This window comes from Tachysurus vachellii, chromosome 19, assembly GCF_030014155.1.
Source record: "Tachysurus vachellii isolate PV-2020 chromosome 19, HZAU_Pvac_v1, whole genome shotgun sequence".
Lineage (NCBI taxonomy): Eukaryota > Metazoa > Chordata > Actinopteri > Siluriformes > Bagridae > Tachysurus > Tachysurus vachellii.
In genome coordinates, this window is record NC_083478.1 from 20,242,967 (window position 1) to 20,257,966 (window position 15,000).

The 15,000-nt window shown below is 40.9% G+C and overlaps 1 protein-coding gene across 1 annotated transcript; it reads left to right on the forward strand.

Annotated features, from left to right (window-relative positions):
* The first annotated feature begins 6,356 nt into the window (after positions 1-6,356).
* stk35 (serine/threonine kinase 35) lies at positions 6,357-14,846 on the forward strand. The gene is made up of 3 exons (XM_060894147.1): positions 6,357-6,971; positions 9,280-10,028; positions 12,216-14,846. Exons 1-2 carry the CDS (start codon positions 6,482-6,484, stop codon positions 9,993-9,995), a joined length of 1,206 nt encoding a protein of 401 aa, XP_060750130.1. The 5' UTR covers positions 6,357-6,481; the 3' UTR covers positions 9,996-10,028; positions 12,216-14,846.
* Positions 14,847-15,000: the final 154 nt, after the last annotated feature.

Consider the following 15,000-nt stretch of genomic DNA (forward strand, 5'->3'; position numbering starts at 1 on the left):
TGTTGAGACTCCTACATATCCTCTAGACCCTTCTTCTGCTCAGTGGATTTGAGAGTACTTAAAGAGTACTTAAAGCACTTTCACTTTCACTCCACTGAGTAACACAACCTCAGACAAGAAAAAGTACAGTTTTAGTTTGGAATTCCTAGTCGGAAATAAACGCGTAAGTGAACTTAAAGGTGGGGTCTCCGTTGTTTGAAAGCCAATGTTGACATTTGAAATCACCAAAACAAACACGCCCCTAACCCAAATGGGTCCCACCCCTGTATTGATAGTTCCGCCCACTCATACACCAGACAAGTATAACCCAGACAAGTATTATGGCGGAACCTGTTGGGGCGGCTGACCGAGGGGATATTTTTATCAATAAATAAACACAATGAGTAACACTATGGTAATACAAATGTGTTTGTGTAGTACTGTGTGTTGTACCGTGAAAGGTTTATTCTCCGTTTCACGCTGAAGACATTCAGTTCTCTCCAGCGCTGGAAAGCTGATCCTATATTAACACGTCCTACTTCTTACCTTATCGTAAGCCTTTCTTCTCTTTCTTTCTTTGTTTTTATCCTCCATGTCAATGTTAAAACTGCTTTCTGCTAATGTCACACATGCGCACTGAACACTCTCTCCACCCATATTGACAAGACACGCCCCTTTCTGCTCATTGGCTACACGTTAGTTTTTTTTTGTTTGGTTTGGCGGCGCGACTCGGTTTTCTGAAGCATTTCTCAAACAACGGAGACCCCACCTTTAAGTGAACTTTCAACACTCACTTTCCGTATTTTCTCTTCAAAAGCACAATGCTTGTTTTTTTTCTTGATGTCGCTGATGTTATTGTCTTGTATTGTATTGTTTTTAGGCAGACGGATTCAATTAATCAACCTCATATATTATGTATATATTATTTTTTTTGATCAAATAGCAATTTGTCCAATCCATGATGGGGTGTACTTACTTTTACACTCGAAATAAAAAAAAACAACGATTCTCTAAACAACGAGTAATTGGCCATTTCTTTAACGAATGCGTTCAGGTTTTGACGTAAATCGTGTCGTGACTTCAGTCAGTTTTAGTCCTTTATGTTTTGATGTTTTTATCTGATCAGCGACTCCATGACGTCGAGCGAGAGGGATACATTTAGCCTTAGAGCTGAGCACCTGAAGACTCTTGTGTACATTGGTGCGAAGGTAACCATGGCAGCCGAGGAGATCCTGTTGTTGCCATAAATAATTACGGTGGGTGTTGCAACTTTTACTTTCTCTTATTTTCCTTTCTTCTCCTTCTCAAGCTCTTGGCGTTAAGTCACTGCACATCTTTTTCACTCTTTACCCCCTTACTGACACGACACGTGACGAACACGCGACGTGGTCATCTGATGTCCTTTAGATCTATTTTGGATCTCAGATCATCAGTCACCTAATGGCTGAGAAACTATTATTTTGTTCAGTGATGTTTCTCATCCCTTTAGACAAAATGCAGATGTTTGCTTATTTATTATTCGTGTCTTACTTGAATCATCCGGTTAGGTGTTGGAGGAAAGGCGTCCTCGTCATTATGGTGACATCTGAAGTGTGAGGAAAACATAATGACTCATGCCGACTGGCTTTAATGTAGCTGCCAGCACTTTTATTTCTGAGCCACGTTGTGTAAGACGTGTGTAAGCAAAACTTCTTTTCACATTGAAGAGATCCAGCCATAAAAAAGCTCTCATTCATTGGATATGTTTTTTCACGTGAGATGGTGAGGAGCTTTGCTTATTAAGAGTTGTCACATGTCTTCTTTGTATCGTTGCCTAACAAGGTCATTTTGATGTGCTATTTTCTTCTGTGAATGAAGAGCTGCTGTATAAACAGATCCTTCATTTCTCTTCTCTCTCACGCTGACAGTCATGAGAGGTTTTATGGCTTTTGGATTAGCAGTTTAGCGATTAGCAACTTACCTGGAATAAAAATACTAGGACTAACAAGTAGAGAGGCCACACCTCATTTAATTAGACTAACATGTATATAGGCCACGCCTCCTTTATTGAACATAAAAGGCCATTTACATTACAGCAATTAGCAGACATTTTATCCAGAGCGACTTAAATTTTTTTAACTAAGCAATTGCGGGTAAAGGGCCTTGCTCAGGGGCCCAGCAGTGGCAGCTTGGTGGACCTGGGATTCAAACTCACAACGACTTAACCACTAGGCTACCACATCCCCAGATAACAAGAAAAGAAAGAAAGAAAGAAAGAAAGAAAGAAAGAAAGAAAGAAAGAAAGAAAGAAAGAAAGAAAGAAAGAAAGAAAGAAAGAAATCTACATGAATTTCCTCCACTTTCTTCATCTCATTTTTATCCCCTTTTCTCCCTGTTTCCAGAAGTTGCTCTGTTCTTCTGATGAACAGTAGGGGGCAGCAGTAATCCCTCCTTTTGTTTTATGGTCCAGCTTTAATATGATTTTACAGAACATCTCAACATCACACTCGGGCTGATCTTACACACAATACACGAGCCTCAGAATCTCCGAATCTTTTCACTCCATCATTCACTGCAGCTGAAATGTGAATAAGATAAATGTGTGTAAATGTAAAGATAAATGTGTGTAACAAAGAGCTTTGAGCTCTTGAGCGAACACTGTGCTCAGGTTACTTTACATAATGAATAAATCTAAATCAAATCCTTCGAAACCTTTTTGACTCTCTGCTATGGTGATGTTGGAGATACCTGAAAAGATTTGGCCTTTTACGGATAAAGCAGCAGTCAGATCCACTAAACAAACTAAACCTGTGAGGAAACTGATGCGATTCACTGAAGGGGAAAGGACACAGGACGAAAGACGGATTTACATTTATTGAGGCAAAATCTTGAGCTGTACGTTTGTAAACTTGTAACCTTGTGAGCAAACAGAAAACAAATCAGTAAGTGTTTTATTTATATAATCTTATTTATCTTATCTTATTATCTATGTTGCTACTGGATCTATCTATCTATCTATCTATCTATCTATCTGTTTCTTTTATGCCATTAATAAATATTTTATTTATATAATCTTATTTCTCTGTATGTTGCTACTGGATGCTCGATAGGACTATCTATCTATCTATCTATCTATCCATCCATCCATCCATCCATCCATCCATCCATCCATCCATCCATCCATCTAATATGTAAACAACATTTAACATTTTATATTACATACAATTATATACAGAGGCTATATAGTTTATTTTGATGTATAACTGTGTAATTATCATTTTATTTTATAACAAGTCTAATAATATAACTCGAAGCTTATACACTAAGCAGATCCAAACATTTCCACAGTTAAATATCAGTCTGACCACTTTTATCCTTTACTCTGTTATTATGGAGTCATTTTGTTTACCGACGTTTAAGTTCTGTAATTTTTGATTACAGAATAGTTTTTTTCCTAGTTCTTGGGTTATTTAATATATATTTGCCACTAAACCCATGTAGATTTCTGAAAAATATAACCCCCATCCAACGTGCGGAAAAAAAAATGACCCTCATCCTTGCTTGGTGAGGTATTATTTCGTATTAAATAACAAAAACATGACTGTATCTCCTCTCGAGTGGCTCATGAGATAAAGGCACAAACACGCTATTATGAATTTTGAACAACGTGAATGTGATGTCCTTCAGGTTACCATGGTGACAGAAATGACATCCAGAATGAAGCAAAATAGAGAAAAACCAAGAAAGAATGTAGGCATGACCCTGAAACTCAGCGAGGGAGAGAGAGAGAGAGAGAGAGAGAGAGAGAGAGAGAGAGAGAATCAAAATGTAAGGATCGTGATCAGACCTCGCAAACGGACCAAATGATGAGAAAAAAAACCCCAAAAAGTTCAAGTTGGAAATCTGTGTGAAAGTGAGGAAGAGAAAGAAAATGACAATTTATTTTTTGTTCCCCAAAGGCACCACACAATGCCCTTGCACTCATCTGCCCCACATATCTGTGAGTTTAGATACGCTGACGCTCCAATGTATTATTTCACACAAGAATTAATGTTTTTAACAAAGAACCTTTAATGATGTACAGCAATCTAAGTAGTCAGTTTATGACTAACTAGTTAATTATACATGATTTACATGAACTCTCACTTCTGTCTATCTGTTCTAAAATACACACATAGAAAAGAGACAGTGTGTTTTGTTATAACGATGTAGCACAACAAAACAGAATGGCGATGAAACCGAAATTTAACTTTTTGTTAAACTTTATCTTTCGTTTTCTGATAACATATTTTTACCTTTACATATTCCTGCTCATTTAGTCTTGGCAAATTTACACCCACCATCCAGGTCTGCTCATCATACAACCCAGGGGGGGTGAAGGCATCACCGGGCATCTGTAATGTGCTCAGAGGAAAAAAGCTGTCTGCCCTCTTCCACATACATGAGCTCACAGACACCCACGATCGTCTAAAGTGTCCCTGTGATTGACAGCAAACACCGAGAAGTATTTAAATGTACAAAAAGAAGAGTTGTAAGCCTTTAAATCTGTTTAAAAGAATTAGAAGTTAGTAGAATTAAAAAAGTTCAAACTTGACTTGAACTTTTCAAAGCTTTCTGGCATTAAATACATGTTTTTTTTTGTAGTGTTAGTTAAATTACAGTGTTAGTATTTTTGTTTCATAGCATCTACAGTAATGTTGTATGAGAACAAATCTACATTTCCCAGAAATGGCTGGTGAAGTTTTATAGAAAAATCACTTTAAGCGATAAAATGCAATAAATCTTTGTTTCTCATGAGTGCACCATTCTGTACAGAGAAGACGGTTAATTTGTTTATAAATAAATTCGTAAGCATTTAATATTCAATTTTTTTAATGCAGTGAATCTATAACATATGATTAATTACTACAGACAATGACGACAGCACGTTTATACGCAGTCAACAAAAGTGTTAACAGAATGATAAAGAGAATTAAAGGTGGGGTCTCTGTTGTTTGAAAGCCAATGTTGACATTTGAAATCACCAAAACAAACACGACCCTAACCCAAATGGGTCCCACCCCTGTATTGATAGCTCCGCCCACACATACATACGTAACCCAGGCAACTAATGGGAAGAAATGTGTCTTTATCGTAGCTGAAGGGAAGAACAATACGATTGCAGATAAACAAACAAGCAAAAATGACACACAAGCATAATCATGTAAAGGACAAAGGCATATATTAGTTCTGTGTAACAAAGCAAAACCAACGTTACTCACCTATCGAGAAGGAAAAAAGCGCCTCGGCGTCTTAAGTAAAGTTGGTCACATATTCACAGATTGGAGTTTCCCGAGTCAATAACTCCTGAGCTAAATGCTGTTACTACACAAAACGTGGTCGTAGCTGCGTCTCTACATTACTACGATAGAAAAGAGGTGTTATTTGTGTAGTAACAGCGTTTAGCTCAGGAGTATTGACAAGACACGCCCCAGGTTTGTTTAGTTTGTCGCCCGACTTAGTTTTATGAAGCATTTCTCAAACAACGGAGACCACACCTTTAAACTTTGGATGTGTTTATTTTTTTGGATCAAGTGAGTTCCTCTTATCACTTATAGCATTAAATCTTATATAGTTAAATATATTAACACTTAAAACTGTTATATTGCTGTCGCACATCCCAGCTGTATCCTTATCATTATTCAATCCTGCACAATTTCCATCTTTATATGAAATCAAAACAGGATGATGGAGAATTTAAAGCTTTTTCCAGTCATAACTTTTATTAAAACCGCAACAATCAGTTGATTTCTAAAATGCATTAAAATACCTAATAACCCGTGTCATAAAAAATATAGAAAAAAAAACAATTTGTGAGATTTTTACACCATTTTCACCAATTAAACATGTTCAGTGTGTTAGGGTTTGCATGCTGTTCCGCACGTGCACATCCCTCACGTGAACGTCCATGTTGTCGACCAAACCATTTTCCTGTTGGCAGCAAGCCAAGGTTAAACATGTTATATATCACATATAGACGAAATCTCGTCGTTATACTGGTGTTAAATTATTTCTAAACCGTAACTACAGCACAATAAAATAACACTGGAATACATTTATTTATATTACATCGCCCCACACACACACACACCCCCGTCCACAAAATAATTGACCCTTCCTAATTGCAAATGGTGGATTCGTCCATTTTTAGGTAGATACGACTTTATAGATAATGCTCTAAAACTTTTAAAACCTCTTCAAATAACTTGTAATGATGATTCGTTTTATTTAGCGTGTTTCCATTTGATCACGAGTTTATATAAATCTTTCTATGAGCATAACACGGGTAGAGGTTTGAAGTTGGGAGTTTTCGGTTGTTCCCCCCGGTTTTGAGGAGAAATGGTACATCTCGGTGATGTCACGCCCCCATTCAGATGCTAAAGCGTTAGCTGAGGACGGTTGTGTTATTGTTTACGTCCGTGAAACGACGCGATGGGGAATAAAAGAGAAGGAAAACTGTTAAAATAACAAGTAGCTCTAAGTCATGAAAGTGATGGAGTTACGCAACGCGACACGGAGACATTTAGTTCTACGGAGCGGGAGACGGAGCTGCAGTAGAAACGCCAGCATGAAGCGGGACGACGTGAAGGTTCTGAGGTCCCTCACAGACGCGACCCCCCGCTTTACCTCAGGCTCGTCCGCGCGTGTCCGCCTGCAGAAACCCGTCATGCTCGTGCCCCCGCGATACAACCTGCTCCGGGAGGTCGGGCGGGGAAGCTACGGGGTCGTGTACGAGGCCGCGGCCCGGAAAGGCGGCGCCCGGGTGGCGGTGAAGAAGCTGCGCTGCGACGCACCGGAGAAGGTCGAACTGGCCCTGGCTGAGTTTTGGGCCTTGGCGAGTTTGGAGAAGAAACACGAGAACATCGTGCAGTTAGAGGAGTGCGTGCTGGAGAGGAACGGAATGGCGCAGAAAATGAGCCACGGGAACAAAAGATCCAAACAGTATTTACGTTTAGTGGAAACTTCATTAAAAGGTGAGACACGATGTTATGTAAGCAGCAAGTAGCAGCTAAACACACACACCTCCCCCTTACACACACACACACACACACACACACACACACACTCACTCTCTCTCTCACACACTCACTCTCACACTCTCTCTCTCACACACTCTCACACACACTCTCACACACACACTCTCACACACACACTCTCTCTCTCACACACACTCTCTCTCACACACTCTCTCTCTCACACACTCTCTCTCTCACACACTCTCTCTCACACACTCTCTCTCACACTCTCTCTCACACACTCTCTCTCACACACTCTCTCTCTCACTCTCTCTCTCACACACTCTCTCTCTCACACACACTCTCTCTCTCACACACACTCTCTCTCACACACACTCTCTCTCACACACACTCTCTCTCACACACACTCTCTCTCACACACACTCTCTCTCACACACACTCTCTCTCACACACACTCTCTCTCACACACACTCTCTCTCACACACAGATAGACACACTCACATAAATCATATGTTTCTTGAGTAAAGTGTTAAGTCACAGTGAGTGTGAGCGCTTCCTGTGTTTTCACTTCCTGTATATGATTGAAGTAAATTAAATCCAAATAAACTGCATCATAAAGTTCTCCTGGAAGCCTCGTGCACGTGGTGTTAAAAGTGTAGAATATTAGATATTACTGCAGTTATTTATTAACACTCGAGCTTGTGTTATAAACCGAGTTCGCAGCCTGTAAGAGAACATTGTGTTCCAGCTCTTGGTCATTAACCCCTTCCTTCCCTGTTCACGTCCATTAACACTCCTCTCCCTGCCCCCATGTCTTCTGCTGGACTTGTTTTGCTTCTGTTCAGGACCCCTTTCTGTCCTCAGATGAACAATATAAACTATAATAATAATCTTATTTTGAGGTTACATTTATTAGGTATTAGATCTTCATCCTGTTTTTCTTCTCTGATTATTTTTTCTTTTTGCAGTAGTGGCTGTTGATCCTGTTTACTGGGTTGTGGGGTGTGTTTGCCTTTAGATGTGTTTCATCTTAGGTCTAAAAATTAAACCCTTTTATTTGGGGGGGGGAATCAGAAACCGGGACGTTACAAACGTGGCTTAAATAATTATAACGTTTGTAGAAAACATTTCTAACTTGTTGCTAAAATTTTAGTCATATAAGAAATTTGTCTTCTTTTACGACTCTTATAAAGTCGGACAGCAGCCGTTCCACTTTAAAATCCGGAAGAGAAGCTTCGTAAGCGATTACGAGGCTCTGACGGATAACCAGGGTCAGTACAGTGGTCTGTGGAAGACGTCCAGTCACTCGGTGCCCGCGTCAGTACGTAATTGTTAACTCGATGTTCTGTCAGATTAAGTTACAGACACTGTTCGTCCCAAAGTAGTTAACGTACAGGGATACGAATAAACCAGCAGCTGCACGCTAAAGAAAGACTCCAGATACTCCAGAGCGGTCAAACCGGACCATCTTTCTATTTCGAGAACTAAAAAGAGCTCCTCGAGCCACTCTTCTGCCTTATTTTACCGCTGAAGCCTTCGTGCATGTGTAAAGATGGTTGTTTAGTCAAAACGGTGAAAAAAGTGTAAAAATACACAGCAGCCGATATTCAGAGTGTTCAAAGAGTTCTTAAAATACTGGCTTATTAGTTTGACACCAGCTCTGAATTTAACAGAAGAACACACAAGGCTTTTCCTGACTCGGCAACACGCCGTCAGGTCGATTAGACACAACTGTATTGTGTACCAAACTTGTTTGTTCAGTTCAAAGTGTCCCCCCCCCCCCCTTCCCGGCGTTCCCTTAACACGTCCGCACGGGCGAATCCGCTTAGTCGGGGTAAAGACCCGTTCCTGTTGTTCCTGTGTTCCTGTGTTCCTGTTATATAGTGTTTTGTTCTTAGGCTACGTTTCCGTTACGAAAATTTTTAAATGTTATTGTGGACTCCTTGTACGTAGATTCGAGAGATGGCTAGCTGTCAGAAGTCAGATCAGACTCGAGTTCCTTTTCAGAATAACAAAATAAAACTTTAAACCTCAACCGGAACAAAGTTTGCTTGCAAAAATTTCAATCATTTCCAAGGTTCCAAATATGTTCAGCGGTTACGGGTGTTTTTCGTTTTCTGTTTCAGGTAATTAGCCTAGCAAGCCTGCTAATCTGGAAGGAGTTTAGATACCTGCTCCCATGCCAGCAGTAACATGACACAAGAATACGTTCTGTACCTTTAGAGATCGGCTCATTTTTGATCGCCTTCTAAATGGTGCCGTTGTTTTATACATGATTTTTATTTATTTTTTTTGCTATTTGCAGGTGAGCGTATCCCTGGTTATCCTGAGGAACCGTGCTACCTCTGGTTTGTAATGGAGTTCTGCGAAGGTGGGGACCTGAACCAGTACATCCTCTCACGGCTGCCGGACCCACGAACTAACAGGAGCTTTATGAAGCAGCTGACCAGCGCCGTGGCCTTCCTACACAAGAACAACATCGTCCACCGTGACCTCAAACCCGACAATATCCTGATCTCACACAGATTCGGCACGCCCATCGTCAAGGTGGCCGACTTCGGACTGAGCAAGGTGTGTGCCGGGCTCGGGTGCGTAGAACACGGGTCTGAAGGCCCCATCGAAAAGAATGTCAACGTCAACAAGTTCTGGTTGTCGTCAGCATGCGGTTCGGACTTCTTCATGGCGCCCGAGGTATGGGAGGGCCACTACACGGCGAAGGCGGACATCTTTGCGCTCGGCATCATCATCTGGGCTATGCTTGAGCGGATCACGTTTATTGATGGGGAGTCGAACCGTGAGCTCTTGGGCACGTACATCCGTCAGGGCAGCGAGATCGTGCCAGTTGGCGAGGCGCTGCTCGAGAACCCGAGGATGGTTCTACACATCCCACAGAAACCACGTAGCTCCATGTCCAACGCGGTCCGGACGCTTCTGCACGACATGCTGGCCGCTAATCCGGAGGACCGACCGGACGCCTTCCAGCTCGAGCACAGGATGGACCAAGTCACGTGTGCCACATGAACCAGAACAGATGAACTCCAAGCTGAGTTTCAGGTAAGTTTGCTGAGACTCTGGTTCTTGTTGGATAGACCTTTTGAACTTTCATCAATTTCTGCGCTTTGAGGTGCTTGGTGGAGGGTCTACTGAAGCAGGGTTGGTCAGGTTTGATTGAGATTTCTACTCAGTGCCACACTAGATACCCAGCGTTACTAAAATGTGATGCTTGGAGCTCTGAAAGCATTGTTGGGATTAGACCTCACTGAGGTTTGTCATTAGGTCCTTGGACCCCTGTGAAATCCATAACTTTATGCCCTTTAGTGACCCTTGCAACCCTGTTAAAAGTCTTCCAGAAGGTCAGACCAGTTCCAGGGCAAGTTATACCACGTCACCATTTGTACAGATCCTGTGAAGTTTGTTGCCCTGCGTAGGCTGAGGGCAAGGCCAGGACTCGACGAGTCACATTTCTACAGCTGTAGACTAACTGCACCAGGCTGCACACGTCTCCCCGAGCTTTACCGCCTGTCTTCATTTTGACGTGTGCGTCTTGCATCTTTTATTCTTTGCCTATTCAGGAATTTCTGGTGCCGCCCTCTGTTGCGAATTTCCTTAATTAATTCCAGAAAGCTTCTTGCTGCAGGGGCTGAGTGTGTATGCCAGCATTTCACACGTAATTAGATAAACAAGATCAGACATCTTTTGCACAGAAGGACAGACTTCAGATACGTTCTCACACAAAGATTTATACCTGAGAGCTAAATTAGCATTACTAGCTTTCGCGTGACACCGAAAAAGGTTGGGAGTGTTTTAAAGGTGAGAAGTCATTCGGTGCGTTTATTGCTCAAGTATGTTCTCACAATAATATCACACTTGACACGCTAGAAGATGGCCTTCACCCTCCTTATAGTAACCGCTAGCATGTATCGTATAATTCCTTGAGCAAACTCTGTGGAATCAACTAGCTAGCTTCCAGATGTCGAGGACACTAAAAATTCAGATGGATCAGGTTTATTGAACACTTTGTTAGCTTGCATCTGGATCAGGATCGTTACTATTAAGGGGTAAATTATTATTTGTTTGACTGGCTAGCGCTTTCAGTGCTAGCTATCTGTAAAAAGGCTTTCTGGGTGTTACATCGGTGAATAAATAACCTTAAACAAACAAGCTCTAGTTTTGCTTATTGCCGCTTTAAACACAGTGCAGTTTCAAGTGTCTACTTAAGCTCGTTTTTAGAGACTACGATCTCAGCTCATGACAATTTTACAACGTTTGTCTTTGAAATCACAAAAACGCCAGTTATTCGCTTGTATTTCGTATCAGTAGCATGTTGACTAAACCAGTTCCACTCTGGATGTTGAACGTGGCAGTGTGTTTACATGCCGAGTTCCTTCACTCATCCTCTGGTATCTAAAGCAGTTATACTACAAGTCTGTGCTCACCAAAACACAAATACCCCACCCCCACCCCCCACCTTCCTGCCCCTCTGTACTGAGATGGAATCAGACAGGCGTGAGTGTGTGTGTGTTTCCACACCGGCTGGTGTTCCGAGACTGCTGTTGTTTCTCCCTAGTCTCAGATAATAGAAAGGATTTACAAGTGAAAGGGAAAACATTGTAGTAGTTTTTACAGTAAGCCCCTTCCACCTTTTTTCAACACCGTTAAACACCGCAGACCACCGAGCACTCGTGTCTGGAACATTTTGTCCTCACGCAGACATGTTTGTTACGTGTAGGCCACACGGCACCCGAACTCTAAACCGTATCTGGGTTTAATTTTGCCTTTTCTCTAGAGACCGAACACAGAATACAGAAACCTTTAAGCAAGAGTGTGTGTGACGATTCAGTGTCTAGAATAACTTTCATTTATTTATTTTTTTTTAATTTCTAATCTATACTTTAGGTAGGTTTTTTTTTTATCCTTACACGTGTAAATAAATAACATTTTATCAATTAAGATTAGTCAATTAAATAAATAATTAGCCAAACATGTTAGCGGTTCTGTCTCGTCGTTGTCGTCGTTATTAATATCTATATTAAATAGATAAAGTTAAATGGATAAACATTATATACATTTTCAGACCATATAATTCTGATGGTCTTGTGCTTTGCTTCTTCTGTATTATGACTATTTCACTGGTCATGATCTTGATGTTCTATGGATGTTTTTCCGGCCCTGTGCTCGGCGCTCTCTGAGATCTCGGATTCATTTCATTCTCTCTAAAACGATCTGTTTGTGTCTCCTCAGGTTCGAGAGCGGCGCGAGTGTCCGACCGCTCGGTGAGACGGAGAACAGGATCCGCGAGTCTCAGAACTGTGAAGCACGTCTCAGTACGAGGACAGGAAATTAAACTCTTCAGTTTGTGATGGAAATCAGCCCAGGGCTCAGAAATCCAACAAACGATCGTGTCTGACATTTCTGCATGTCTGCTCTTCAGTTCTTTTCACACTTAAATATAAGTTATATATATATTTTGTTTAATTGGAAAAAAAATGGCTTTTCTTTTGTATCGGTCACACCGTTATTCGGGACCACAGACAGGAGAAAAGACGACATGTTGCACTTTGTTGTATTCGTCACCGCTGCACTTTCCACAACAAAGAGCGTCTACGGACGACGTCCCGGATTCTACAACGTTCTTAGGGATATTGAGGAATGTTCAGGAGTCAGCGTGGGAGTAATAACAGTCATGGAAAGGCGTACTGTGAACAAAGTAATGAGAACACTTAATCCGGTGTGCGTGTGTGTGTGTGTGTGGGGGGGGGGGACTTGTAGGGCTCAACAACAGCTTCCTGTTTCATGAAATTACTCCTGTGCCTTATTTCCTTTCTTTCTTTTTTTTTTTTTTTTAATATTCGTCTCAGATACGGTATGTTTTCAGCTGACTCTTCACTTACAGAAAAGGACGACACTTTACAAAAGGTTTTCAGTGCTCTCTGGGATTTTATTTTTACATACTTTTAAGTTGTTGTTTTTTTTTTTTATTTCATGTATAAAAATTTGCATATTCTAAAATACGCACATTAATCGTTTGTTCGTTGCGCAGGATAACGATCCGAGTAGGACGTTCAAAGCTCGTAGGATTGTTTGTCATCACGTATCTCTGCACATACAGGAAATCCATTTAAATTAGCTTACAAAGTTTGAAAAACGCCATAATGAATGTATTGAAATGAAACTGCAAGGGGAAAAAAAAACAAATAACAGTCCACACGATTAACGCTGTTCACGTGGAAACATTAAAAACAGCGTATAACTACATGTGGACTTCCACCATCCAATCAGCTGCAAGTTCACGGAGACCATTCTGCTCTAAAGCTTTCTCTAAAACCAACGTACCTGCGTCGGGTCAGGTTGACCAGCCTTAGAACAAAATAACACTATATGACCAACAGTATAGCCCCTCAAACCCCCCCACCCCCATGACCGTTACACCCTGTACATGGCTCTTCTTCAAACTGTTACAACAAATCTTAAAAAAAAAAAAAAACCCACAATTGTCACGAAGAGCTTTGAATGCTTCAGATTTACAGTTTATCTTCACTGGACCTAAGATTCCCAAACGCCGCTCCAGCATGACGGTGTCCCTGTGCACAAAGCTGCTGAGGACCATGAAGACGTCTCAACATCCCGACAACGAATGAACACTAATTCTCACAGACGTGCTCCGACGTCTCGCGGAAAGTCTTCCACTAAATAATTTATACAGAGGGGAACGAGATGTTCACTAAGATCGTATAGGTGTAGTGGTTGGGGGTGCACATACTTTTGTGCATGTCGAAAACAGTGTTTACAGACAAACATGCATCTTTATGACCTTTCAGTTGCGTAAATTATGAAAAGGGAAATCGACGGCGTCCAGTTTGGGGAATTCTATTTTATTGACGATTTAAACAGACAATTTTTATGATTCTTGGGAAACCGAGTCAGTAGAAGTTGTACATCGAATGTGAACACGCCGCTTCCCCCTGAACGTGTCTGACGAAGGTTTTGTGCCTCTTTCTCACGTTGTGAACGTGTTTATTTCCTGGTTTACTTGTTCAATGGTTCTACCTCATTTTTTTCACCGGGTTCTTGATGTCGTGTCGGCGGCCGATTATTTTGCTATAACGGCACGGCGGATTTGAGCTACATTAGTTTCGTAGCTCCTGTGATGTCTAGCTAAATAACAAACAAACAAACGAACGAACAAATAAAAGTAAATATGATACCACACGTGACCTGGATGATCCGTAGGTCTGGAAAATGTATTTCCAAATTTTGGTGTTACAATTATCATCTTCTATTAAAGTGAAAAGTGTTGAGTTGGTGTTTGGTTTGTTTTGTTTATTTTTTTTTTAATACATGTGTGTATTTCATCATAAATACCTCTTACCTGAGGCCAGCTACTGCTCTTCACGACTCCTGACACGTTCGTTACAGAATGTACACTCACTGGGACGTTCTTGTGTCTTTCATCGTCGTCGATCTTTTACCGCGTCAGCAACCGATGCTCTAAATACCTCAAACCATCATCACATCACATCCTGTTCTCATCCTCTTTTCCTTTAGTCACCATGAAATTTCCTCAGATAAAATGTTTGCGGGTCAAACGCACGCGCTGTCAGTTACACGGCGGGCTAAAGGGAAGGGGCGGAAATTTCCGGACGAACCGCTGTGAACAGAGAGCTTAACACTTGACCTTCAGATATTTCTTTGTTCTGTTCAGATTATCATGGCGTAATGTTTTTCATCCACATGGTCACGTCAGCTTAAGTGATTTAGTCATGATTCTGTTAAACACTCAAAATTTCTGTGAAGTATTTGTTCACTATCATGAAAGCTGTCTGTCATGTACGTATTTTTTTTTTCCCTAAATAAACGAACAATTAAATAAAACTTCTTGTACTCGCTTTAATAAACTCGTACCATGAGACGACTTAATTTAGAATTAAGTGATATATTTAAGTCACATTATATTTACTTTTATTTATAGCTCTTATAATTTATACGTTTATAAGTTGATAAGTTATATATTTTAAGTCTAATATTA

Coding starts and splice junctions, on each gene's coding strand:
- stk35 (XM_060894147.1), top strand. CDS start 6,482: ATGAAAGTGATGGAGTTACGCAACGCGACACGGAGACATTTAGTTCTA. Junction 6,972..9,279: donor AGTGGAAACTTCATTAAAAG/GTGAGACACGAT, acceptor TGCTATTTGCAG/GTGAGCGTATCCCTGGTTAT.